We start from the raw sequence: 27,139 nt of genomic DNA, 5'->3' as shown, positions 1-27,139 counted from the left end.
GAAGAGGTGCCCTATTCTGCCCACCAGCCCTCTAAACCAGCAAAGATTCAATACTGATTCCCGCTGTCCAGGAGGCCCCCACTTCGGGCCTCCCGCAGTGTGCGCCGGTTTTGAGTGACGTTTGGCCCGTTGCGGCACCTGTAGCGTCCTTAGTTACCGGACCCCTAGTAACCACCTCCCCAAGCAAGGAGCTGTCGGGCGCCTACGGCCGCGCCGGCTTCCACGCCCCGGCCCAGCGCGGGCGCTCAGGCCTCGGTGGCTTGGTGATGGCCGCCTCGCACCGAGCAGCGAAGCTGGCGGCCAGCAGTCTCCAAGCCCCGGTCAATCCCAGCACCGGAGCGCGGGTCACCCATTACGAACGCAAAGACCCCGTAGAGTCCCTGTCGGCGGCGGCGGCGGCCTTGGAGGAGGAGGAAGAGGCAGCGGGGTCGGCGCGGGCGCCGGTAATGCAGGGGCGGGAAGTGGGCTGGGGCTAGGCCCCGGGGGGGTGCAACTGGAGGCTGGTCGGCGACCCCGCTGGTGAGGCGCGTGCTGGGAAACGCGCGCCCTGTCCAGATCCCTCCCTACCGGTGAGCCTGGCCCACCACGTTCTCTGTGATCCCACGGAAAATACTCAAAACCAAGGCGTTGAAAAGTCTTTTAACTTTAAGTAAAGAGATTGTTGTAAAAATTTCTTGGAGAGCATTTACGTTAGTCTGTTTCCAGAGAGTGAAAAGTACAGAACTTTACTCCTTATGCCCCAGCATCTGTTGGGAGTAGATATTTGCTTTTCTTTTTCTTCTTTTTTTTTTCAACTTGAGGAAAACTGTTCTAACCATAGAGGATAACCCATAAAACGCCACTGAATCAGCTGTGCTGTCAGGTGTGTTTTGTTGTCATCTTGATGTCTTGGTTATTGGTGCATTTTAATACAGAACATGAGAGATGATGTTTAAAACCAGCAAGAGTTCGCTGGGTAAATCAGACAGATATAGTTAAGCCTCCAGAAAAACAAATTACTGAGGTTCCAATGTTTCCACACGGCTCTTAAGGGTGGGGTGAGACAGCTTTTTCACTGATCAATTTTCGGTGTCCAATGTGTTGTGACCCACCTGTCTACCAGGTAGAGGGTCAAGTCTGCCATCGGCTCTGTTCACTTAAAAGATGGGAACCTTGAATTTTAACTAGTAATCTGCAGACATAAACCTCCTTAACCCCGGTTAAAGATTCTTAATACCATTTGTCCAAAGCTTCTCAGATTCAAAACATTGTGGTCTGGGGCTAATAGAAATTACTGGGTATTTTGGAATTCTAATCTCTTTAATCTACACTAAAACTGTTAATGAGAAAATCTGTAGCAACACCTTTTATGGGCAGTATTTTATCAACAGATAAACTACTTGAGGTTATCCAGAGTAAGGCAGATTGAGACCCTGAACATGAACCAGGGTCAGTGACCTAGGACCAGATTCATTCATGATAAAGCTTCCCCTCAACACAAATTTCAGGAGCCAACAAAGGAGGCAAACTTATGTTGGAAAAAAAATTGAATGGAGAAAAAGGATTTGGAGTCCCGGGCTAGGATCTGTTCATTTGCTAGTTGATACTCAGAAGTAACTTCCTTCAATCTCAGTTTCCTTATCTGTAAAAGAACTATAATAACTGTCTCTCTTTCTTGTCTCACTGGGCTATTATAATAACCAAATGAGAGAGTATGTCATAGCTAAAGGACAGTTTGTATAAATTAGTAATAATAATAACAACTGCCAGTGGGACTGTTATTTGAACAACTCTTGCAAAGATTAAGTTCTACTTTGGCTTGCTGTGGTGGAGGAAGCAGTCAGTTCTGTAGCCACAGGTATACTTCCAGAGTGCCCTGGTAAACTGCAGATTTGTATGAGAAACATCACCTTAGGAGAGGTTAGCTTAATGAGCTAATCTCCAAGGGGCATGGTCCTACTGAAAAAGGAAGCTAAGTTTGGAGTTTGACACTGTTTTGAGACCACTGTACTTGAAGGACCCAAAAGCAAATCTGGATAAGCTGCCACTGTAGAAGGCCTGATGGTCAGAGGACATGGGGTTGGCAGACAAAGCACTGAAAAGCCAAGAAAGGGAGTGCACGAGCCAAGCTTTGCCTTCTTCAGTTTGGCTTGGTCTCCACCTTGGGTTTTTTATTTTTCTATTTATTTGTTTTATTTATTTATTTATTTAGGCTTCATTGGGCCTTTGTTGTGGTGCACGGGCTTCTCATTGTGGTGGCTTCTCTTGTTGCAGAGCACAGGCTCTAGGTGCGCGGGCTTCAGTAGTTGCAGCACACGGGCTCAGTAGCTGTGGCGCACGGGCTTAGTTGCTCCGAGGCATGTGGGATCTTCCCAGACCAGGACTCGAACCTGTGTCCCCTGCATTGGGAGCACAGAGTCTTAACCACTGCACCACCAGGGAAGTCCCTCCACCTTGGTTTTTTAAAGGTTAGTTTGTCTCAACTTCATCATCTATAAGATGGAGTAAACTCAGCTTACCAGAATCACCACACAAAATTGATTAGAGAACCAACTGTCACAGTAGGCCCCTTTAAGTCCTTTGGTTTGCCAAAGCAACCCCCGCCCCACCACCGGCTCCATGCACACCCCTTGCAGGACTCCGTGCCCATATAGGGCACTAAGTCATATTTCTTGAATCTAGCCTCAGTTGGAGATATCAGTTCATAGACCTTGCTATGGGGTTGATGATGACATGGGTAAAGCACTATTCTATAATTCACAGTTAAAATTTCACTGACTTTCCTAGTGGGATGGCCTTCTCTTTTTCAACAAATATTGAGCATTTATTAAGTGCCAGTCACAGACTATTCAGTAGTGAATGAAGCAGACATAGCTCATGTCGTCACAGTGCTTCCATTCTGATGGGGAAGTTAGACAATAAAAAATGGACAGTCAAATGATTGTAAGACAGGAAATGTTGGGAAAGAAATGAACAGCTTACTATAATTAAAAAAAGAAATAGGGCTTCCCTGGTGGCGCAGTGGTTGAGAGTCTGCCTGCCAATGCAGGGGACGCAGGTTCGTGCCCCGGTCCGGGAGGATCCCACATGCCACGGAGCGCCTGGGCCCGTGAGCCATGGCCGTTGAGCCTGTGCGTCTGGAGCCTGTGCTCCGCAGCGGGAGAGGCCACGACAGTGAGAGGCCCACATACCGAAAAAAAAAAAAAAAAAAAAAAAAAAGAAATAGGAAGGAACCTATTTCAGTGAGTTAACATTTAAGCCAATGCCTAATCGATGAGAAAGAGCAGCCATTTGAAGAGTGGGGGTGGGAAAAGCATTCCAGGCAGAGGGAGCGGCATATGCAGAGGCCCAAAGATAGGAAGAGAGAGAGTTTTGTGTGACTAAGGATCTGAAAGAAAGCCAATGGGACTGGAGAAGAGAGAGAGGGAGAGGGGAGGGGATGAGGTTGGAGAGGTAAGGAGGGCCTTGTAGACCAAGGTAAGGAGTTTAGCGTTTATTGCAGGTGCAGTGAGAGGTCCTTGAAGACCTTTAAGTGACATGTTCCTATTTACATTTTAAAACGATGACTCTGATGGCTTTGTGGAGAATGATTGGAGGGTTTGACAAAGAAAGGAGACTGGATAGGAGGCTTTTGCAGTAATTCAGGTGCTAGAAGTGGTGGCTTGGACCTAGAGCCCGGGGGAGATGGCAAGAAGTGGACAGATTGCATAGGACTTAGATTAGATTGGATGTGAAGGCCAAGGAAGAAGAAGTCAAGAATGCTCATTCCCACGTTTCTGGTTTGACCAGCTGCATAGAAGATAACATCATTTACTGAATTGTGGGTAACTTGGGGAGGAATAGATTCAGGGGCTGAGTGGGAATCAAGGTTTCAGTTTTGAACATGGTAAATTTGAGATACCTGTGAAACTACCAAGTGGAAAGATGTAGGAAGCAGTTGGGCCTATGAAACTGTAGTCCTGTTGGGTGTGGGACGGAGAATCTCCATCTGGAGTTTTCAGCATTTTTGAAGCACTGGATTAAGTCACTTAAGGGGAGAGTTCAGAGAAAGAAGAGAAGGGGCCTAGTATAGAACTCTTAAAACCCTTGACATTTAACAGTCAGGTAGAGAAAAAGGGGGCAAAAGAGATTAAGACCAGCTACAGTGGTAGAAGAATTATTGCAGGGGTGTGGAAGTTTCCAATTTATTGCTTTCAATGCTAAGGGAAAGGGGCAAATGCTGCTAAGAGAAGGACATTTCATCCCCGAAGCAGGAGGGAAGGAGCAAAGGGGCACAAAGGCAGGCAGTTTTGTAGATGGGAAGATGAGGGAACTTCCCTCTGATGGGTTTTTTTTTTACTGAAGAAATAAAGGAATTATCATGGGTAGTTGGGAGTCGGGGTGGGAGCAGGTAGAAGAGCAAGGGACAGGTAGGCAGGATCTCTGGGGCAGTGTGAGAGCCACTTCCCCAAGGAGCACGGGAGGTGCCAGGCAGACCAAGTAGCCATGAGAAATTGTTCATTTTTTAATTTAGTATTAATATTCACAAAACATTCTTTTTCTTTTTAAGTTACATTTTAATTATAGAAGTAATACATGAACACATTCTCCTTTTAAAATTTCAAATGTTATACCGTGCTTGCTTCGGCAGCACATATACTAAAATTGGAACAATAGAGAGAAGATTAGCACGGCTCCTGTGCAAGGATGACACTTAAATTAGTGAAGTGATCCATATTTTTATAAAGATGTTAAAAAAATGTTATAAATAAGGGTTAAGCCCTTTTAACACTTCTCCCCTCTAAAAGAAAATCTGGTTCCCCCCTCCCTCCTCATCAGTAGCCACTGTTTTGAAACTGATATATATTCTGGGCTTTTTCCTGTCTCCTGTGTACATAATATTTTAATATATGGTAGCATTTTATAGATACATATTGTTCTGCCACTTGCTTTTTTTCTCTTATGTACATTTAGATCTGCCTCATTCCTTACAAATCCCTTTAATGCAAAAAATTTTTTAAATAAAAATTCCATAATTGTAGATGATAGTAGATCGACTATAACACAAATAATTATGAGTGCTGATTACTAATGAAGCAACATGTGTTGGAAGGAGACATCATCTAAATGGGTCAAGCCAATCTAGGGAAGATTATCCTCTAATCTAGTGGCTGCCTGAACAAAAACATTCCACAGAAAGCTCAACAATTAAAGGGAAAGGGTGCTATTTTAGGCTCTTGGAAAATAATGTCCTTGGTCTAGATTATTTGAACTACTAAATGTTTCCTTCTGTGTGGAGACAATTTAAGATGAAATTAGAGTTGGAAGTTGCTTATTAACCATTTATTGGGTAAAACACTGTGAGATCACTTTACCCGAAAAGTTCAGACTAGTGTTACCAGTATTAAGCTGAAATGGAATGGATACTGTGCAAAAGTCAGTGCATAAGTATAATTATCGTTTACCGCATGTCTTCAGAAGCTACTCATCCTTCTATATCTTTTTCAAACAGTTTTTCCAGGTTCAAATAAACTTCATCCTTTCTGTGAAAATGATTGTTATAAGGACTCCTTTTAAGGAGTGTTCTAAAAGAATGAATGGAGAGCATGTGAATGCTTTTGCCTAAAAGCGAGTCTTTGGAATATCCACTCTGTTTCAATGGTAGTTTTTGGAAAATAAGCCCTTTCCTTAATACTCAGTAGGATATCACTCTTGAGCAGCCAATATTTCTTTGATTCAGTCTTTATGAGGGAATACCTGTCCTCTTTCCTTGGGAGAAACTTAATATTGTTTTAGCTGGACATTCGCTCATCCAACAAATACTTATTGAGCATCTGCCATTGGCCAGGCACTTTTCTAGGCGCTGGGGAACAACTGAACGAAGTACACAAACGCTTTGCTTTTGTGATGCTCACTTTTTGGTGGAGGCAGACATCCAGCACACAAATCAGCAGAGATATCAGTTGGTGGTGAGTACTTATGAGAGATAGCAGCAAAGGGAGGCTGACAGTGAGTCAGGGGAGAGGCTGTAATTTCTTTTTTTTTTTTTTTTTCCTTTCTTGTTTTTGCGGTATGCGGGCCTCTCACCGTTGCGGCCTCTCCCGTTGCGGCCTCTCCCGTTGCGGAGCACAGGCTCCGGACGCGCAGGCTCAGCGGCCATGGCCCACGGGCCCAGCCGCTCCGCGGCACGTGGGATCCTCCCGGACAGGGGCACGAACCCGCGTCCCCTGCATCGGCAGGCGGACTCTCAACCACTGCGCCACCAGGGAAGCCCTGTAATTTCAAACAGGGTAGTCAATGAAGGCCTTGCTGAGAAGATGACATTTTGAGTGAAGGTCTGAAGGAGTGAGCAGTTGGGCTGTTCAGATATATGGAGGCAGGGAGAGGGAACAGTAAGCCGAGGTGATATGCTGATTCTGTGAGCTTCGGAAAAACTGCAAACTGGAATCGGCCACTTTTGCTAGTAGGAGCTCCTGCCGCCCGCCCGGACAAGGAACCCTGCTGGGGCGGTACAAGCGGATTAGCAGATGGAGAACTAACAGGAAGGAATAAGTCCCTGCTTCTTCCTCCAGCCTTGCAGTCTCCCTGTAGCCCCACTGTTAGCAGAGTCTAGCGGGAAGCAGCTGGCAAAGCGGAAATGTGGTTTGCAGAGTCCCAAGCCCAGCATCACATAGCACGGCTTTGGAGCCGAGACACCGGTTTAACACCTGGCACACATACTTTATGTATCGTAAAGCTAAAGTTCAAAAGGCTAGGGCCCAAGTCACATGGCTAAGAAGTGCAGAACCTAGGCATGAATGAGAATGCTGACACCACGTCTGTAATCTTTTCCCCACGCCACGAGAACGCTCCAAACTGAAAAGTTACTTAACTTTCATCAAACCCTTTCAGCTTTGAAGGGTTGTAAAGGGGCTGAAACCAGGTGACCCGTGAGTGGTCAGGAGCCAGTGGTAGACAAGAAACAGAAAGCACCGCCTGCTTGCCCTAACTTCCCTTTCCAGGCTTGCTTCCCAAAATTGCTTTATGCATTTTTACTTTCCTTTTAGCCTGCAGCTGTGTGCACGTTGCTTTCCACCACACACCACCGCCCCCATCCCCATCACTTTTGCTAACGTCATTTCCTTTGGAGTACCTGTTCCCTCTTTCCCCATATATAATACTTTCTATGATCCCCCAGATTCTTCCATTCGTTGACTCAGCCCAAACATCACCTCCTATAGGAAGCCTTCCCTTATCTTCCAAACTCAAACCAAACCAAAGCTCCCTTCTTTTAAATACCCTTATCACTTTGTTGCTGAACTCAAGTTTGTGTGCCTAATGCACAGTGAAGCCAAACAAACCAAAATAGTGGAGTTTGGAGCAGAGAAAGGTTTATTGCAACCCCAAGCAAGGAGAATAGGCGGCTTGTGCTCAAAAAGCCCAAACTCCCCTAATGGGGAAGAGTTTTTATAGGCAGAATTAGCGGGGAGGGCTGCAGGGTGTGTAACCTTTCTCTGATTGGTTGATGGGGAGGTAACAGGGTGGTGTTCCAGGAATCTCAGTCATCAGCCTTCTGGTTCCAGCCAGTCTGGGGTCCATGTGCTTGGGCTCAGCCTAAAGTTACCATCCTCCACCTGGGTGGGGGTCTTAGTTCCTGTAGAAGAACTCAGAGATTCGTATCAGATTGTTACATATATCCCTTGAGGAGGAACCAGGACCCTCCCCTTTCCTTCACTACTGTTTCTTGATTGCTTTTCCTTTGTTTCTGCATTCCCTCACTCCTCAAATTAGTAACTGTTTGAAGCTGCCCTTTGAAATGGGGACACAGAAAGACTTCTGTGCCCAGGAGGACCCTACAGGGTTCTGCTCAGTTTCAACTAGATCTTTGTATCTCTCATGACCACTGTCCCTTTCCTGTTAGTCCTCCTGTCACTGCTTATTTAGATGCTGGTGTTTGCCAACATTTCCATCCTCAGGTTCTTGCCTCTCATTGCCCACAGGCAGCCTTATCCACACCCAAGGCTGCCCCTGCACTTCTGTGTGCATTGCTGGCTCCCATATCTCTATCTCCAGCCCAGCCTTCTTACCAGGTCTCCAGACCTATTTTCCCCCATTTCCTGTACATTTGGCTGCCCTACTATCCTCTCACACTTAGTGTATATAAAACAGAGATTAGTTTCCTTTCCCTAAAATACTCTTCCTCCCTGTATTCCCTATATTAATGAATGGAAGCCCCGTCATCTACCTAGACATACAGCACTCCAAAAAGAAACCTTTTCAGTTTCTTGCCCACAGTCCAGGCTATTATCAAGTTGATGATTCAGCTTCTTAAATCTCCCAAGGCAGCCTCCTTTCTTGTGTTCCTGGTGCTGTTCCCTAATTCTGCCCTTAATACCTCTAACTCGGACCCTTGCAGTAGCCCATCAACTGCTGCCAACCTTGCTTCCCTTCACTCCACCTCACTTGCTACCAGAGAGTCCTTCTGAGTGTTACTGACCATGTCTGTCCTCTGCTCACATCCTTTAAGGCTCCTGTTGCCTGTGGCTTGGCCCCCTGGACTCTTGGTACTCTTGGTTGGGGCTTTTTTAAAAAAATATTTATTTATTTTTGGCTGTGTCAGGTCTTTGTTGCAGCACGCGGGATCTTTCATTGCAGTGCACAGGCTCTTCTGTCCATTGGTGAAAGTGGGATGTTAAAGTCCCCTACTATGATTGTGTTACTGTCGATTTCCCCTTTTATGGCCGTTAGTATTTGCCTTATGTATTGAGGTGCTCCTATGTTGGGTGCATAAATATTTACAATTGTTATATCTTCTCTTGGATTGATCCTTTGATCATTATGTAGTGTCCTTCTTTGTCTCTTTGTTTTAAAGTCTATTTTGTCTGATATGAGAATTCCCACTCCAGGTTTCTTTTGATTTCCATTTGTATGGAATATCTTTTTCCATCCCCTCACTTTCAGTCTGTATGTGTCCCTAGGTCTGAAGTGGGTCTCTTGTAGACAGCATATATATGGGTCTTGTTTTTGTATCCATTCAGCCACTCTGTGTCTTTTGGTTGGAAAATTTAATCCATTTACATTTAAGGTAATTATCTATATGTATGTTCCTATTACCATTTTCTTAATTGTTTTGGGTTTGTTATTGTAGGTGTTTTCCTTCTCTTGTGTTTTCTGCCTAGAGAAGTTCCTTTAGCATTTGTTGTAAAGCTGGTTTGGTGGTGCTGAATTCTCTTAGCTTTTGCTTGTCTGTAAAAGTTTTAATTTCTCCATCAAATCTGAATGAGATCCTTGCTGGGTAATCTTGGTTGTAGGTTTTTCTCCTTCATCACTTTAAATACGTCCTGCCACTCCCTTCTGCCTCGCAGAGTTTCTGCTGAAAGATCAGCTGTTAACCTTATGGGGATTCCCTTGTGTGTTATTTGTTATTTTTCTCTTGCTGCTTTTAATATTTTTTCTTTGTATTTAATTTTTGACAGTTTGATTAATATGTGTCTTGGCGTGTTTATCCTGTATGGGAGTCTCTGTGCTTCCTGGACTTGATTAACTATTTCCTTTCCCATATTAGGGAAATTTTCAACTATAATCTCTTCAAATATTTTCTCAGTCCCTTTCTTTTTCTCTTTTTCTTCTGGGACCCCTATAATTCAAAAATTGTTGCATTTAATGTTGTCCCAGAGGTCTCTGAGACTGTCCTCAATTATTTTCATTCTTTTTTCTTTATTCTGCTCTGCAGTAGTTATTTCCACTATTTTATCTTCCAGGTCACTTCTCCGTTCTTCTGCCTCAGTTATTCTGCTATTGATCCCTTCTAGAGAATTTTTACTTTCATTTATTGTGTTGTTCATCACTGTTTGTTTGCTCTTTAGTTCTTCTGGGTCCTTGTTAAACATTTCTTGTAATTATTCTATTTCCAAGATTTTGGATCATCTTTACTATCATTATTCTGAATTCTTTTTCAGGTAGACTGCCTATTTCCTCTTCATTTGTTAGGTCTGGTGGGTTTTTGTCTTGCTCCTTCATCTGCTGTGTATTTTTCTGTCTTCTCATTTTACTTAACTTACTGTGTTTGGTGTCTCCTTTTCGCAGGCTGCAGATTCGTAGTTCCTGTTGTTTTTGGTGTCTGTCCCCAGTGGCTAAGGTTGGTTCAGTGGGTTGTGTAGGCTTCCTGGTGGAGGGGACTAGTGCCTGTGTTCTGGTGGATGAGGCTGGATCTTGTCTTTCTGGTGGGCAGGTCCACGTCTGGTGGTGTGTTTTGGGGTGTCTGTGGCCTTATTATGATTTTAGGCAGCCTCTCTGCTAATGGATGGTGTTGTGTTCCTGTCTTGCTAGTTGTTTGGCATAGCGTGTCCAGCACTGTAGCTTGCTGGTCGTTGAGTGAAGCTGGGTGCTGGGGTTGAGATGGAGATATCTGGGAGATTTTCACCATTTGATATTATGTGGAACTGGGAGGTCTGTTGTGGACCAGTGTCCTGAACTTGGCTCTCCCACCTCAGAGGCACAGCCCTGATGCCTGGCTGGAGCACCAAGAGCCTTTCATCCACATGGCTCAGAATAAATGGAAGAAAAAATAGAAAGAAAGAAAGAAGATAAAATAAAATAAAGTAAAATAAAATAAAATAAAGTTATTAAAATAAAAAATAATTATTAAGAAAAAAAATTAAGTAATTTTAAAAAACCCACAAAAAATGGACAGACAGAACCCTAGGACAAATGGTAAAAGTAAAGCTATAAAGACAAAATCACACACAGAAGCATACACATACACGCTCACAAAAAGAGAAAAAGGTTAAAAAATGTATATATCTTTGCTCCCAAAGTCCACCTCCTCAATTTGGGATGATTCGTTGTCTATTCAGGTATTCCACAGATGCAGGGTACATCAAGTTGATTGTGGAGATTTAATCCGCTGCTCCTGAGGCTGCTGGGAGAAATTTCCCTTTCTCTTCTTGTTCGCACAGCTCCCGGGGTTCAGCTTTGGATTTGGACCCGCCTCTGCGTGAAGGTCGCCTGAGGGCGTCTGTTCTTTGCTCAGACAGGACGGGGTTAAAGGAGCAGCTGCTTCGGGGGCTGGCTCACTCAGGCGGGGGGGGGGGGGGGGGGGCAGGGAGGGGTACGGATGCGGGGCGAGCCTGCGGCGGCAGAGGCCGGCATGACGTTGCACCAGCCTGAGGCGCGCCGTGCGTTCTCCCGGGGAAGTTGTCCCTGGATGATGGGACCCTGGCAGTGGCGGGCTGCACAGGTTCCCGGGAGGGGAGGCGTGGATAGTGACCTGTGCTTGCACATAGGCTTCTTGGTGGCTGCAGCACCAGCCTTAGCGTCTCATGCCCGTCTCTGGGGTCCACGCTCAGAGCGTGTCTTGCGGCCATCTCTGGAGCTCCTTTAAGCAGCGCTCTTAATCCCCTCTCCTCGCGAACCAGGAAACAAAGAGGCAAGAAAAAGTCTCTTGCCTCTTCGCCAGCTCCAGACTTTTTCCCGGACTCCCTCCGGGCTAGCTGTGGCACACTAGCCCCCTTCAGGCTGTGTTTACACAGCCAACCCCAGTCCTCTCCCTGGGATCCGACCTCTGACGCCCGAGCCTCAGTTCCCAGCCCCTGCCCTTCCCGGCGGGTGAGCAGACAAGCCTCTCGGGCTGGGGAGTGCTGGTCAGCACCGGTCCTCTGTGCGGGAATCTCTCCGCTTTGCCCTCCGCACCCCTGTTGCTGTGCTCTTCTCCGTGTCTCTGAAGCTTTCCCCCTCCACCACCCGCAGTCTCCTCCCGCGAAGGAGCTTCCTAGTGTGTGGAAACCTTTCCTACTTCACAGCTCCCTCCCCGAGGTGCAGGTCCCATCCCTATTCTTTTGTCTCTGTTTTTTCTTTTTTCTTTTGCCCTACCCAGGTACGTGGGGAGTTTCTTGCCTTTTGGGAGGTCTGAGGTCTTCTGCCAGTGTTCAGTAGGTGTTCTGTAGGAGCTGTTCCACATGTAGATGTATTTCTGATTTATTTGTGGAGAGGAAGGTGATCTCCGCGTCTTACTCTTCCGCCATCTTGAAGCTCCTCCAGAAGGAGGCTCTTTATAAAGGGTGGTTTGGCTTGATCCTACTGTAGTGTATGGGTTAGTACATGACCTGGGAATCTAACCATCCTTTATAAAATGGACTTAATAACATTTATTTTATGGCAACTTGGTCTCTCGCTCTTGTTCTTAATAAAATGTCATTAGGAGAAAATGTGCATAGCCCACAAGTAACTTATAATCTGTTATATGTACATAGTTCACACGTAACATATAATCTATTTAAGTGGACTTTTTAAAAAGCAGCATTGGGAACCATGTCAACTTAATTTGTCTTTCAATTCCAGCCATCATATAACAGGTTTTTTCCTCCTACCAGGCTGATTTTAACGCCAACATTTCTGGGGTAAATGAACAAAAACGTATAAGCTGTGAGGATTTTGTGGACCTTTCTGATATTTACCACTCTAATGAAGAGTACTTCAGGAAACTAGAAGAGCTGAAGGCAGCCCACATGGAAACTATGGCAAAGTTAGAGAAAATGTACCAGAATAAATTAAATTTAAAGGAAGTTCAGCCAGCGATCACCATGGAAGAAGCTGCTAGTGTCTCTTCCAGGTAAGTTTGTACATAATGTTATTTGTGGACTGTAAAGTAAAATGTATACTTAAAGGTGCAGAACAAAATTATTTCAGAATATTTTCTCTCAAATATTCCTTTGTGCTTTTAATGATATACAGAGGTGAGATTTTATTTAGATTGTTTGATGGCTGATCAACCTATTAGGTGGCTTCTTGCCTTGTGGGTCATTTGATGGCCCTTTGTTCTTTTCTCTCTGACCCACCATTCTTAGACATGTATCAGAATATTTAGTCTGGGCCATTTTCAAATGATGAATATTAAAATTTAACTTTAAAAGCCCTTTTTAAAATAATATGTGGATTAATATGAGCTCAGTAAAGATATAGTACAGAAGGTTCAGAGCTAAGACATAGATCTGATTTAAGTTTTCAAAATAGTCATTTTTGCCATAAACTTGCTTCTTTTGAGACTTGAGTTGGTCAGCTCTGATTGTGCATCTCCTGTGTGCCAGACCTTGTCTGGGCACCGAGGAGTCAAAATCAAGATGCCCTCAAGGAGGTCAAAGACTAGCTGAGATCCAAACACACGACATGGTGTAACAGAGTGTCATGGAGACAGAGGAAGAGCAGTTGATCATGTCAAGGTGTCAGTGGAGGGATACAGGCACATTGATTGTCGTATCTGAGTTCAGTCTTGAAGGAGAAATAGCTGAAGCAGGTGTAGGAAGCAAGGAGTGGCCTTCTAGGCAGCAGGAAGCATGTGTGCCAAGGCATGGTGCCGTGAGAAATCACCGTGTGTTGTGTGGAACTTCCCATGATTGGATCTTTTTTTTTTTTTCCTTGTGCTGGGTCTCCATTTTGGCGCACAGGTTCTTCTTCGTGGCAGGCGTGCGGGCTTCTCTAGGTATGGCACGAGGGCTCCAGAGCTCGAGAGCTCAGTAGTTGCGGTGCACGGGTTCCCTAGTTGCAGTGCGTAGGCTTAGTTGCCCCGAGGCATGTGGGGTCTTAGTTCCCCAACCAGGGATCAAACTCGTGTCCCCCTGTATTGGAAGGCAGATTCTTAACCACTGGACCATCAGGGAAGTCCCCTGTGATTGGATTTTTTTTTTTTTTTTGGCTGTGCTGGGTCTTCGTTGCTGTGCATGGGCTTTCTCTAGTTGCAGTGAGTGGGGCTACTCTTCGTTGTGGTGCGCAGGCTTCTCATTGTGGTGGCTTCTCTTGTTTTGGAGCACAGTCTCTAGGTGTGCAGGCTTCAGTAGTTGTGGCTTGCGGGCTCTAGAGCGCAGGCTCAGTAGTTGTGGCGCACAGGCTTAGTTGCTCCGTGGCATGTGGGATCTTCCCAGACCAGGGCTCAAACCCATGTCTCCTGCATTGGCAGGTGGATTCTTAACCACTGTGCCACCAGGGAAGCCCCCTGTGATTGGATCTCACTTAAGAATGGTGACGGGATAGGGAGAGGCAAGAGGTGAAACTGGAAAGGAAGGCAGGGGCTAGTCTTGAAGGGCTTTAAGATCTAGGCTTTTCTTTTTTCAATTAAAAAAAATTGGGGGGGGCTGCATTGGGTCTTCGTTGCTGTGCACAGGCTTTCTCTAGTTGCAGCGAGCGGGGGCTAGTCTTCGTTGCGGTGCACGGGCTTCTCATTGCAGTGGCTTCTCTTGTTGTGGAGCACGGGCTCTAGGGCGTGTGGACTTCAGTAGCTGTGGCACGTGGGCTCAGTAGTTATGACTCTTGGGCTCTAGAGCGCAGGCTCAGTAGTTGCAGCACATGGGCTTCAGTAGTTGTGGCACACGGGCTTCAGTAGTTGTCGCGCACGGGCTTAGTTGCTCCGTGGCATATGGGATCTTCCCGGACCAGGGCTCGAACCCATGTCCCCTGCATTGGCAGGCGGATTCTTAACCACTGCGCCACCAGGGAAGTCCCTATAATCTAGACTTTGTAACAATGACAAATCACGGGAAAGTTTCAGGAAGGAGAGTGATGTGATCAGATGTATGTTTTAAGATGGTGACTCTGGAAAACGTGTGGAGAATTCAAGATTAGACCCAAGGAGCCTCTACTGTCTTAGGTTCCTGCCCTGTAAAATGAGGGAGTAAAACTAGATCATTTATTGGCATCTACCAGGCTCTGTTCTAAAACAAATTTATGATTTTCACAAGCCTTATCCAGCCCCTATTTTCTAACTGATTTTGCCTTGATCTTAGAAATTATGTAGGTCTTAATTTTTATATTTGGTCACATGCAGCTGAAAGAGTAACCTAATTATTCTTCTCATTTACTTAGGTCTGTATCAGAAAAGAGCTCCCATCATCCTGTTTCATTAATGACATCAGTTTCAGAGCCTGATTTAGGTCAGTCTTCCTCCTTGATTGTGTCTTCCTCTGAAGATGAGTTGCCCAACGTAGAAAAAGAGTATTCTGAGAAAAGCAGAATGATGACCTATGCTAAGGAGCTCATCAACAACATGTGGACAAACTTCTCTGTTGAAGATTATATCCAGTTTGAAGATGCTGACTTGCCAGCACTTGAAAAAAAAAAAAAGAAGCCAAAAGAATGGGTGCCAAAGATTACAGTACCTGAGCCTTTTCAAATGATGATTAGAGAGCAGAAGAAAAAAGAAGAGAACATGAAATCTAAATCAGATATTGAAATGGCACGCAAACTGCTCAAGAAACAAGAAGAAGAATCAGAGTGTAAGAAAAAATTCCGAGCCAACCCAGTTCCTGCGTTCGTCTTTCTCCCCCTTTATCATGATATAGTCAAGCAAAATGAAGAACGGAGGAGGTCTATGAAGGAGAAAAACAAAGAAGCTCTTTTGGCCTCGCAAAAGCCGTTTAAGTTTATTGCAAGGGAGGAACAGAAGCAAATTCGGGAAAAGCAGCTGAAAGACTGTTTTAAGTCTAAAAAGAAAACAAACCAATTTAAAGCCAGACCAATACCTCGATCTACTTATGGTTCAACTATCAATGACAAGTTAACAGAAGAAGAGCTCTATAGAAACATTAGGATGAAGCAGAGAAGCCAAGACTTTTTACAGAATTCATCCCCTGTTCCTTGTAGTCCAGCTCGCAGAAGTTATGCTACAAGGAAGCCCAAGTGTCCTGAACAGGCTGAAAAGTCCAAGTGTAAACACAAGGTTAGGTGCCAGACTGCTGATTCTGAAGACCTTCCTGAGAGATATGAGAAACATCACTCAGAACAGAAGTGTCCAAAACCCCTGACAGTCTGTGAACCATCTGACCTTCATGCAGCCTCACATGCATCCACTGAAAGAGAGAAAATCTTGGCAGATATTGAAGCAGATGAAGAAAATTTAAAAGAAACACGTTGGCCTTGTCTGTCTCCAAGGCGCAGGTCACCAGTAAGAAGTAGAAATACAAAACCTGTGCCTTGTAGCTGCAACCCTCCCATGCCCACGGTGTCCTCCAGGGGAAGAGAACAAGCCACAAGGTAAATAACTGATACAGCACTGATTGACTCATGGTTGCTCCATTGATTTTGTATTGGGGAATTTGAAAATATGACGTTATTTTATCTGGTAACATATTTTACTATATAATATAGAACATTTTGCCGGAGGGTGTTCTTCTAAGAAATGAATGTGTTTTCCATTTTATGAATCTTTGGGGATAGAAAAGTTTAGTCACCCTATTGATTTTCTAATTACAACTCAGATCCTTCTCAGAAGGTTGCCCCTTTTTTTCAACCGTTGAATTATCCTGAATTAAGTCTTTGCTAAACAACATTCTCATTGGCTTAAAGTGAATTAAGCCTTAGTTTGTTGCCCTCAGGAGATCACTTGAGGAAAAGAAAATGTTGGAAGAAGAGAGAAATCGGATCCTAACTAAGCAGAAGCAAAGAATGAAAGAATTGCAGAAACTCTTGACAACCCGGGCTAAGGCTTATGACTCACATCAGAGTTTAGCTCAAATGTCTAAATCCAGAGTAAAATCTCTCAGGTATCATGAGAGAATCCTGACCCTCCAGATCATTGGTTTTCAAACTTTTTTTTTAATCAGTGGACCCCCAATATATGAACAAATTAAGAATAGTATTAGTATTTCAGTTTCTGGATTCAAGTTACTATCAGTTACTTATAGTTAACTTACACACACGCACGCACACACACACTCTCTCTCTCTCTCTCTCTCTCTCTCTCTCTCTCTGTCTCTCATACTCACTCACTTCGTGGTGAGAACAAACATGTATACTGACTCCAGGACCATGACGCCATGTTGATGAACAGAAAAACATATTGTGGCCATGGTTCACAGTTGTAATCTTACATCAGCATCTAAACTTTTTCTTTATATTATTTTTTATTGCACAGTGCAATATTGAGAAAAATCTTGATTTACACAGATAAAGCTCTTTTTAACAGCTTGCCGTGTAATCTTAGAATATTCTTCAATAAACAGATATGTCAGAGAGCTTTGTTCTAAGGTCTGCATGAAATCTGATAGCACAAATTAACACATTGATGTTAACATCAGTTATGTGGTGTGTCAGTTAACACGTGTGTTAAGGTTTAGTAGTATGTATTACATGCTGCAATTCTGCAGTACAAAGTTTGAAAATCAGTGTTCCAGAGGAACATTTTTATGTTGCGACATAAAAATGTTCATGTTTAAGTAGTAAAATATCTCCCTCAAAGCTGGGTAAGTAATATGATTTATTAATTTTTAATCTGATTTATAAGTACCCCCAAATCTATATTTGCTTTTAATTATGAGTGCTCCTTTTTAAATGTATATTATGTATAATAATTATTATATTCCTTTGTAACAGATGTTATGTATACATTCCTTATAATGTGTATCAATGTAATTCATTGATAGAAGGAGCTTTATTTGATGAACTTGAGCAAAATATTCGTTAGAAATATACTGGTCATCCTTAGAAAGTAAATGGGATTTTCCATAATGCTAAATTGTGTATAGTTAGGCATAATTATCATTTTATGGTATAATTATTTTTTCTAATCCATGAAGTCTTATGATCTTGGTAGAATTAATGTATTTTACATAGAGAAAGTAGCATAATTTAATTTATTATAGGATCTAGTTCAAATAGTAAGTATACTTACTGTGAATTTATATATTTTGGTTCCTGTTCCTCTCTATGTGGTATTCCCATACTCCCCATTTCTCCCCTACCCTGCTCCCATTTAACTGTGCCATCAACCTATAGGAGATATCATTAGGGGAAAAAAGAAGAGCAAGGTCTTGTTTTCAGAAGAAATTCCTTAAAGAGAAGATACCAAATTTGGACCAAACTTTTTTGGTTTATAAATACTTATAAATGAGATAAGAGGGCATTCATTTATCTCCTCAGGCCAGTTTAAAGCCACTGAATCCATTATGCTTTGAAGATTTCAGGAACCTCAAGGTACCCAGACTGTTGCTGGGATGTAAAATGTGTGCTCTCAGAACCTAGAATTTTTATCCTGCATTCCATAAAAATTTACCAGTCTAGAAAAGAAACTGTGATAAACTGTGCTCATGACTTAATTTCTGATTTGTCATCTATGCTAAATGTTATATGTGCAAATTCTTATTTCTTTTAAAAATTCCATTCCTTTTATTTGATTTTAGAAAGAGTGAAAAAGAAAGGATGAGAGAATACCGACGAGAACTAGAAGAAAGAGAAGAAAAATTAAAAAACAGGCCACTGCTATTTGAAAGAGTTGCTCAGGTTGTGTTTGTTGGAATTTGATAGCTATTGTCAGCTTTTTTTCTTTTTTTTTTAACATCTCTATCTCCTAATTTTTATAGTCCATTTTTCTTATGTGTTATATAATTTACTGAGACAGTATTATTTCTGTGACAGCTTCATCACATCAGTCAAGTAAGTAGTTTTGCTTAAATCTGAGCATTGAATCTTGATGAGGCTTGTAAGCTTGATAAAGAACATGCTGCTAATCCAATTATTTTCAAAATAATAGTTTCACAACCTGTTTTTAATGGCTAGTCTTTTTTCAGTACCAACTTGGCCAAATATTAAGGGGAGTTTTGGAAGTCTTTGAAAAATTAAAAAATGAAACAAAATGGCTAATTGAATCAGACTTATTTCTGACAGTTTTTTTTTCAGTTTTCTTGGGATAAAATTGACATATAGCAGGTATAAGTTTAAGGTATACAGCATAATGACATACGTATATTAGGAAATGATTACTACAGTATGTTTAGTTAACATCTATCACCTCGTATTGTTACCAAAAATATTTTTTTTCCTTGTGATGAGAACTTTTAGGTCCTACTCTCTTAGCAACTTTCAAATATGCCACACAGCAGTGTTAGCTGCAGTCACCATGCTGTACGTCACACCCCCAGTACTTATTTATCTTATAACTGGAAGTTTGTACCTTTTGACACCTTCATCCAATTCCTCCAATAGCCACAAATCTGATCTCCTTTTCTATGAGTTGTGTGTGTGTGTATTTAGATTCCACACATAAATCAGATCATATAGTATTTGTCCTTCTCTGTCTGACTTCTTCCCTTAGCATAATGCCCTCAAGGTCCATCTGTATTGTCACAAATGGCAGGATTTCCTTTTTTTTATGGCCGAATAATATTCCATTGTGTATATATATATATATTTTATATATATATATAATATATATATATATTATATATATATATATACCACATTTTCTTTATCCATTCACCTTTTGGTGGCCATTTGGGTTGTTGCCACATCTTAACTATTGTCTATAATGCTGCAGTGAATCTACATAGTGATTTCATTTTCTTTAGATAACTACCTGGGAGTGGAATTGCTGGATTGTGTAGTAGTTCTATTTTTAAGTTTTTGAGGAACCTCTATACTGTTTTCCATAATGGCTGCACCAATTTACTTTCCCACGAACAGCACACAAGTGTTCCCTTTTCTCTACATCCTGACCAGCATTTGTTATGTCTTGTCTTTTTGAGACTAGCCATTGTAACAGGTATGAGGTGATATCTCATTGTGGTTTTGATTTCATTTCCCTAATGATTAGTGATGTTGAGCACCTTTTCATGTGCCTGTTGGTCATTTGAATATCCTCTTTGGAAAAATGTCCATTCAGACCTCTTGCCCATTTTTAAATTTGATTATTTGTTTTTTGCTAATGACTTGTATGAGTTCTTTATATATTTTGGATAGTAACCCCTTATCAGGTAGATGATTTACAAATATTTTCTTCCATTCAGTAGGTTGCCTTTTCATTTTGTTGATCAGTTTTTTTAAGTGAGTCTATAATTTTTAGTCTTATCTACAATTACCAAAAGGACTTCCTTTTTTAAAAAATTGAAGTATAGTTGACTTACAATGTGGTATTAGTTTCTGGTATATAGCAAAGTGATTCAGTTATATAGGTATATATGTGTGTATATGTATATTCTTTTTCAGATTCTCTTTCATTATAGGTTATGACAAGATATTGAATATAGTTCCCTGTGCTATACAGTAGGACCTTGTGGTTTATCTGTTTTATATAAAGTAGTGTGTATCTGTTAATCCCACCTCCTAATTTATCCCTCCTCTCCCAATTTGGTAACCATAAGTTTGTTTTCTGTCTGTGAGAAGCACTTCCTTTTTATCAGAAAAAATACTTTGATCCTATGGACAGTGAATTCTGATTTTACTAGATTTATACTCAGTTTTACACTTTCCTTTAAGAGAGATTTGTCAATTTCAGATGATCTTCCCCTTTGTGTCCATAAGGGAGGGGCTACTATGGGCAACATGGTTTAACAATGGACAAAATCACTGAAGGTTACAGGTGCTGTGTTGTGAATTTCAAGCTGTTACATTTGGAGCTTCCTGCCAGCAAGTGTCTGGGACAGATGAGTGTCCTTATAGGGCTGCCCATGTCAGTGACTCACTGAAGACAGAGGACATGTGTTATGGGTAAATCTACAAATTACAGCCTCTCAAAGTTATGGGAACCCTTTACTGACTGATTTGGATATAATTTTATGTAATGCTTTTCATTTTTTTTTTTTCTTCTTTTTTTTGCGGTACGCGGGCCGCTCACTGTTGTGGCCTCTCCCGTTGTGGAGCACAGGCTCTGGACGCGCAGGCTCAGCGGCCATGGCTCACGGGCCCAGCCGCTCCGCGGCATGTGGGATCTTCCCAGACCGGGGCACGAGCCCGGGTCCCCTGCATCGGCAGGCGGACTCTCAACCACTGCGCCACCAGGGAAGCCCTGCTTTTCATTTTAAGGGATTTTTTTTTTTCATATCTCAGTTTCAACTTTAGGGGAAAAAAATTATCTTAAGCTGTTCTGTGTTACTCAGCATAAAGTGATTGACTTTCACCTCAAAGTAGTTATCTCCAGCTCCCAACTGCAGGTTTTATGTCCACTTGTCTGGATGTATCTACCCAGGTTTCCCACAGGCGTCTTACATTCATCTTGCCCCAAACTAGATCTTCCTCTTTGAGTTCATGTTTTTGTTGGGCCACAATTTAGATAACTGGGAACCTCTTTTTCTCTCCATTCAGTTGTCACTAAGAGACGTGACAAGTTCCTTTCTAAATAACTTTTGCATCTACCTTTTTCCATTTCTAATGTGAAATGCTAGGTGAAACCTTAGTTATTTCCTATCTGAGTTATAATGGTTTGACTGGTTTTCCTGCCTTGCATTCTGTCTTCGCTTTGCCATTCCCATTCCCTTGCCACCACGTTCACCCTGAGTACGAAGTTAATAACCCCAATAACAGTGGCAATCATCCATTTCACTGATGCCATTCATTCTCATTTTCATTGAATGGTATCAAAGGATCTTGACATTGACTTCTCCAAACAATGCTGCAAGGTGGGTATTCCTGTATTGCAGAGGAAGAAACTGAAGTTGAAAGAAAGTAAGTAACTCATAAGGTTTATAGTTAGTAAATAATAGAACTAGGATTGGAACCCAAGTCAGTCTGCTTCCAAACACTTAACATTAAGCTGTCCTACTTTCTCCTGGAAGAAAGTCCACGAGTCTTAGCATGGTGTACAGAATCCTCTATTATCTGATCCCTGTTGACCTCTTTAGTTCATCGACCACTGCCCGCCCCCAGTCCCCACTCTGTACACTCTTTACTTTCAGACCATACCAGACTACTAGTTTCAAACTTGAAATCTTTATTTATTCTGTTTCTCAGCACCCTTAGAGCTTCTTCCTATCTTTCCTCTTACTCTTTCAAGGCTTAGTGTAAAATCGCTTCTTGCATTGTTTCCCCAGATTGGGTTGCGTGCCATTTCCTCTATGTTCTTTTTTTCTTTTTTTTTTTTTTTGCGGTACGCGGGCCTCTCACTGTTGTGGCCTCTCCCGTTGCGGAGCACAGGCTCCGGATGCCCAGGCTCAGCGGCCATGGCTCACGGGCCTAGCCGCTCCGCGGCATGTGGGATCTTCCCGGACCGGGGCACAAACCCGTGTCCCCTGCATCGGCAGGCAGACTCTCAACCACTGCGCGACCAGGGAAGCCCTCTTTTTTTCTTTTTTTAAGTAAGTATTTTAGTCTTTTTATGTATTTATTTTTGGCTGCGTTGGGTCTTTGTTGCTGTGCGCAGGCTTTCTCTAGTTGTGGCGAGCAGGGGCTGCTCTTTGTTGTGGTGCACAGGCTTCTTATTGTGGTGGCTTCTCTTGTTGCAGAGCATGGGCTCTAGGCATGCGGGCTTCAGTAGTTGTGGCTCACGGGCTCTAGGCGCGTGGGCTCAGTAGTTGTGGCGTACACACTTGGTGGATCCGCGGCATGTGGGATCTTCCTGGACCAGGGATTGAACTCGTGTCCCCTGCATTGCCAGGCAGATTCTTAACCACTGTGCCACCAGGGAAGTCCTCCTCTGTGGTCTTTTATTACCCTTTTGTGCATCTCTGTCTTTGCTCCTGCATGTTGTGTGGAAATTATCTGTTCAATGCTCTCTTCTCTTTCAGCTAGTTCTTTTAAAGGTGTTGGTCAAATCTTTGTATTCCTAACACTTAGCACCTAAGACAATGTATGGCACAAAGGGGATGTTAAGAAACATTTGTTGAACCCAAACTGAACTGTTTCTTCCTGGGATTAGTCTAGGCTGAGAGCACTACCCTGACAATACTAGTGATGAGTCTCAGTATTAACAAGCAGTTTTACCATGCTGTGAATTCCCACTCTTTCTAAGCACCAGAGAAAATGTGGTAAAATAAGTGGTGTGTGTGAAATTAAACCCATAAAGAAATGTTAAATATTGAAAACATAGGTTAGTTTCATAGCTGATATTTCTTCCACCATCCTTGGCCCACACATATGCTGTTCTCTCTTCCCATATACCTTCTACCTCCCGTGAGGGCTTGTCACAAAATAAGTATTCAGTTATTATTAAATAAAGGAAAGAATTACTATAAACTAAACTTAGGCTCATAAAAATTAAGTATTTTTTCCCCTTCAAACTAGGGCAGTGATTGTAGACAAACTTTCATCATTTCTTATTATTTTGGTTTCCTCAAGAAACAAAGTTAATTTGGTTTTTTTGCAGTCTTAGATAGAAAAACAAAATAACCATACAGTTATTTTAACTACTTTTATTTCATAGTCTTTACAGTTCTTTTGCATTGTGAAATTCAAGGGGGAAATGTTTGTTTCAATTAGGAACAATTACACACTCTTCACCTTGATATAAAATCTTAAAAGGTCATAAATTCTATATACAGGGTGACTGACAGTGACTCACCATTGTTTTGGTTTTGTTAACATAAATTAGAACTTCTTTTTTTCTTGCAGTGACTATTGCTGCTAATTAACAGCTGTTATTTAATAAATTCACTCACAACTTTATGCATTACCCATTTATAAGTGTTAATTGTGGTCTTGCTGCTGTTGAGTTATCCCCTAGCAGAGTAAGCCTGTGATCCAGGACAGAACAAACCATGTTTTCCTGTTTCTTGAAAATCACAGGATTTATTAACTGAATAGATGTTAAATTGGATTTTAAGCCAAATTCAGATGAAGGCTTACAAGCACTAACATTGATTAGTATCGTTTAAATCTTTTATATTTCATTTGCTTAAAATTAGAATATATTTTTCTTAACACATTGGGTTACATTTGGGGTTTCTTTCTTCTGCTTTACAGTCTTTGGGGCATAGTTCTCATCTCACTTTGCTGTGCCTTTCAGTTCCCCAAGTCTTGTCTGTTGGTGTTCATAGCCTCTGGTTGCATTTTTACTTACTTTTCTAAAAATTATTATTATTCACAGTGGGTGCATTTTAGCAGCAGTTTGAGTGCTTCTTTTTTCAGTTTTCTAGCATGTCAGGAAATGCACTGGTGATAGTCTTATCCATTGTAATCAGTCTTTGCCATTTTCGTTTCTCCCATGGAACACTAGACTCCATGGTCCTTCCTTATGCCGGAATCCCTGGGTTAGGAAAATATCTGACACTGATTTGCTGAAGTCAGGCTTCAGGCTACCTTCAAACTCCAGGATAACCACTACCACTTAGAAAGCAGCATGGTGGAGTGGAGAAGACTCAGGAAAGGATTAAGAGACTTGGTTTTCCCTCTCACTATATCCTGTGACCTTAAGCAAACCGCTTAACCTCAGCAAGAGTGGAGGGAGTATCTTACTTATTTGTTAAATTTGGGGTGAGACTGGGTGCTCTTCCACACCCTTTCCAGGATGGGATGCCAGTGGTACATTGGGGCTGGGCCATTCCTCGGGACTTTCCTTTAGTTTGAGGTCCAGATGACGATTTTTGGCCCTATACTAGTTCATGTCCACTCATAGGAGATAAAATTGGACTAAAGCCAAGGCACTAATGAGAACCCCAGTCATCTTATGTCTCTGTAAATCCTGTGGTCTCAGGAACTATGACAACTGACTTGCTTTAGGTATGAGAGTGTCATCACAACTCCCACGGGTCCCAAAGCCAGGAAGTAACATTCTGGAGAGTTGAACCCAGTTCTAAATTCATGTTTTTCTTGCTGTATCCCTTGCTTCCTCTACAGAATTAAGGTAACAACATTGATGATTTTATCATCTTCGGTGGATTAGAGATATGGCTTGTAAAGAGTAAAATTTACAGTAGGCACATAAAGAACTCTCTGACAACTATCACAGGAACTTATTTTCTTACTGATTTTTTTCAGATATCCTTGAACAGTCATGAAACAGTATACAGTAAAGAATAATTATAGATCAAAACTCATGTGGCCACTACCCAGGTTAAAAGCATTAGAGCATTGCCAGTACCCCAGAAACCCTGTGTGCCCCTCCCAGATCAAAACCCTCTCACCTAGAGGTAGCCACCCTTCTAACTTTTGAGATAAGCATTTCCTTGTTTTCTTTACAGTTTTACCACTGATGTACCTATCCCTAAACAACATAGTTTAGTTTTGCCTGTTTTTGGACTTTATGTAAATGAATCATACTACATCTACTCTTCTGTGGTATGCTGCTTGTGAGATCCGTCCATGTTGTGGCATATAGCTAGAGTTCATTTTCATTGCTTTATTTTAGTCTGTTATATGAATATGTCACAATTTATTTATCCATCCTACTGCTGATAGATATTTAGGTTGTTTCCAGTTTGGGGTTGTTACAAACAGTACTATTCTGAACATTTTGTTATGTCTCCTTGGGCAGATATGTAGGAGTTTCTCTGGGCATATACCTAGGAGTGGAATTGCTGGTCAGAGGGTATGCATATTTTTCAACCAACTGTGATTATTGAATTTAATTTTCACTGAAGCTTTTAGCCCATACATTTGTAATGGAAACTTAAAGTCTTTTGTTCTTATCTAAAAAGGTTTGTCTTTCCTATAGAAAAATGCAAGAATGGCAGCACAAAAGCATTATTCTAACACCTTAAAAGCACTAGGAATATCTGATGAGTTTGTTTCAAAGAAAGGCCAAAGTGGAAAAATATTTGAGTACTTCAGCAATCAAGAGATGAAAAGTTTCACTGAAGATAAAGAAAGGTAACATATATAAGATGTCTGAATGGTTTACCTTGAAAAAATTCTTACTTGCAGGAAAGCTAAAATTCTGTTCTATAATATTTTAAAAGGTCTTCTACCTAATGGAATACATGTGAACTATTGTAAAACATACTGACATTTTAACATGTTTGACACTTCAAAATATTATACGGTGATGAAGTATTTTGTTTTTAAAGTAAAATAATTTAAATTTCTGACATAAATAATGAAAATATTAGCATGCTTTCAAATGAAGTTTGAGTCAATCAAGTTTTAAAATAAATTACTTCTCAGAAGAATATCTACTTTCCCAATTGGTACTTTTATAGACTTCTCTTGATAAATCGGAGCTTATACACTTGAGGAAGACTAACTGCAGGATGGCGTACATTACAGAGGGTTTGTTTACCTTTAAACCAAATCATTTTTCCTTTGAAAGATTGATAAATTTCTTCCTCTAGCTTTAATGAAGAAAAAATAGAAGAAAGAGAGAATGGGGAAGAAAATTATCTTACTGATACCAACAGCCAAGATTCTTGCAAGGAAACAGGTAAAGCTGATGAAGAGAGTGGAGAAGAGAATTGTGTTGAAGAATAAAACTGAATCAGTTGGCAGGGTCTCCTCTCTGTTCCCCTGATGTTGTTGGCAGCATTGGGTATCAGAAGCCGCGCTTGTGGTGTTAAGGACATCCATGGGAAGCTGTCTGATAACGTGCAGGTCTCTTTTTGCTCCAGACGCGCAGGCTCAGCGGCCATGGCTCACGGGCCCAGCCGCTCCGCGGCATGTGGGACCTTCCCAGACTGGGGCACAAACCTGTGTCCCCTGCATCGGCAGGCGGACTCTCAACCACTGCGCCACCAGGGAAGCCCCATGCAGGTCTCTTGAGCAAAGTCCTCGTGTAGCCTGAAAAGGCCGAATCCAGCTGATGGGTCATTTGGTCAGTTAGAGTCAGGCTTTGCCTATTCAGTTTTTAAAATCACTACATATGGTCTGTTTGCAACTTTGATCTTACTTCTATTTTTAAAAAGTGTTTGAGAATCATGCTGTCAGAAACCGATTAGGTATAAAAATATACATAATTTTATCATTTTGGGTGGAAAAAATTGCTTAGCATTGAGAGCAGAGGGGAGTATTGGCCTTTGGTTTGAAAAAAAAGTTATGGAAAGCATGAATCAATAAATATTTTTAAATTATACTACTTGCTCCTTCTTTTTCTCTGCAGTACATCTCACAAAATGAATCCTCAAACTTATTTTACTAGGTATTTTAAATTTCTTATCTGAGCCATTTTTAAAAAGTAATAAAACAGGAAAAAATAGTTAATTTGCATATTTACATTCATTTATGCACTGAGAGTTACTGGGTTTTTTTTTTTTGAAAAATCCAAGTCTATTGTTTCATATGCCCTTAGGGAGCTGCCGTTAAGCTAAATAACGGAGGATGTCAGAATATAGAGGCCAACGAATAAAAGTCAAGAGTTTTCAAATGTAAAAAGAAAAAAGAAAAAGAAGAAAAATTGTTATTTGGGTAAGTTTAACATCAAATTGAGTGTGGATAAATATATACCTGAAGGCTTCTAAAAGTTTGATGGGACTAGACTGCTAAAGAAACTCCAAGCCTGGTCTGCAACCCTTAAAGCAACACCAGACCTGCTGCACCAGTCAGAAGCCAGTTGTGAAAGGTATGCAGAACCTAGGGAGGGCAC

General features: G+C 41.9%; 1 protein-coding gene and 1 non-coding gene across 4 annotated transcripts; both read left to right on the top strand.

Moving 5' to 3' along the window:
- Positions 1 to 192: 192 nt before the first annotated feature.
- FAM161A (FAM161 centrosomal protein A) lies at positions 193 to 26,894 on the top strand. Of its 3 annotated transcripts, none has more exons than XM_060117369.1 (7): positions 193 to 443; positions 12,309 to 12,547; positions 14,791 to 15,957; positions 18,102 to 18,201; positions 25,280 to 25,434; positions 25,896 to 25,984; positions 26,846 to 26,894. In XM_060117369.1, exons 1-7 carry the CDS (start codon positions 267 to 269, stop codon positions 26,857 to 26,859), a joined length of 1,941 nt encoding a protein of 646 aa, XP_059973352.1. In that variant the 5' UTR covers positions 193 to 266; the 3' UTR covers positions 26,860 to 26,894. The 3 variants fall into 3 exon arrangements, with proteins under 3 accessions (XP_059973352.1, XP_059973353.1, XP_059973351.1); XM_060117370.1 differs by lacking the exon at positions 26,846 to 26,894 and adding an exon at positions 16,299 to 16,466 and having other exon boundaries at positions 25,896 to 26,589; XM_060117368.1 differs by lacking the exon at positions 26,846 to 26,894 and having other exon boundaries at positions 25,896 to 26,589.
- On the top strand, positions 4,594 to 4,700 carry LOC132502237 (U6 spliceosomal RNA). The gene has a single exon (XR_009534432.1). It is a non-coding gene; the product is annotated as a U6 spliceosomal RNA (small nuclear RNA).
- Positions 26,895 to 27,139: the final 245 nt, after the last annotated feature.

This window comes from Mesoplodon densirostris, chromosome 14 (genome assembly GCF_025265405.1).
Source record: "Mesoplodon densirostris isolate mMesDen1 chromosome 14, mMesDen1 primary haplotype, whole genome shotgun sequence".
NCBI classification, from domain to species: Eukaryota; Metazoa; Chordata; class Mammalia; order Artiodactyla; family Ziphiidae; genus Mesoplodon; species Mesoplodon densirostris.
The sequence above is the reverse complement of the archived record's forward strand: the minus strand, read 5'-3'. Positions and strand labels throughout refer to the sequence as shown.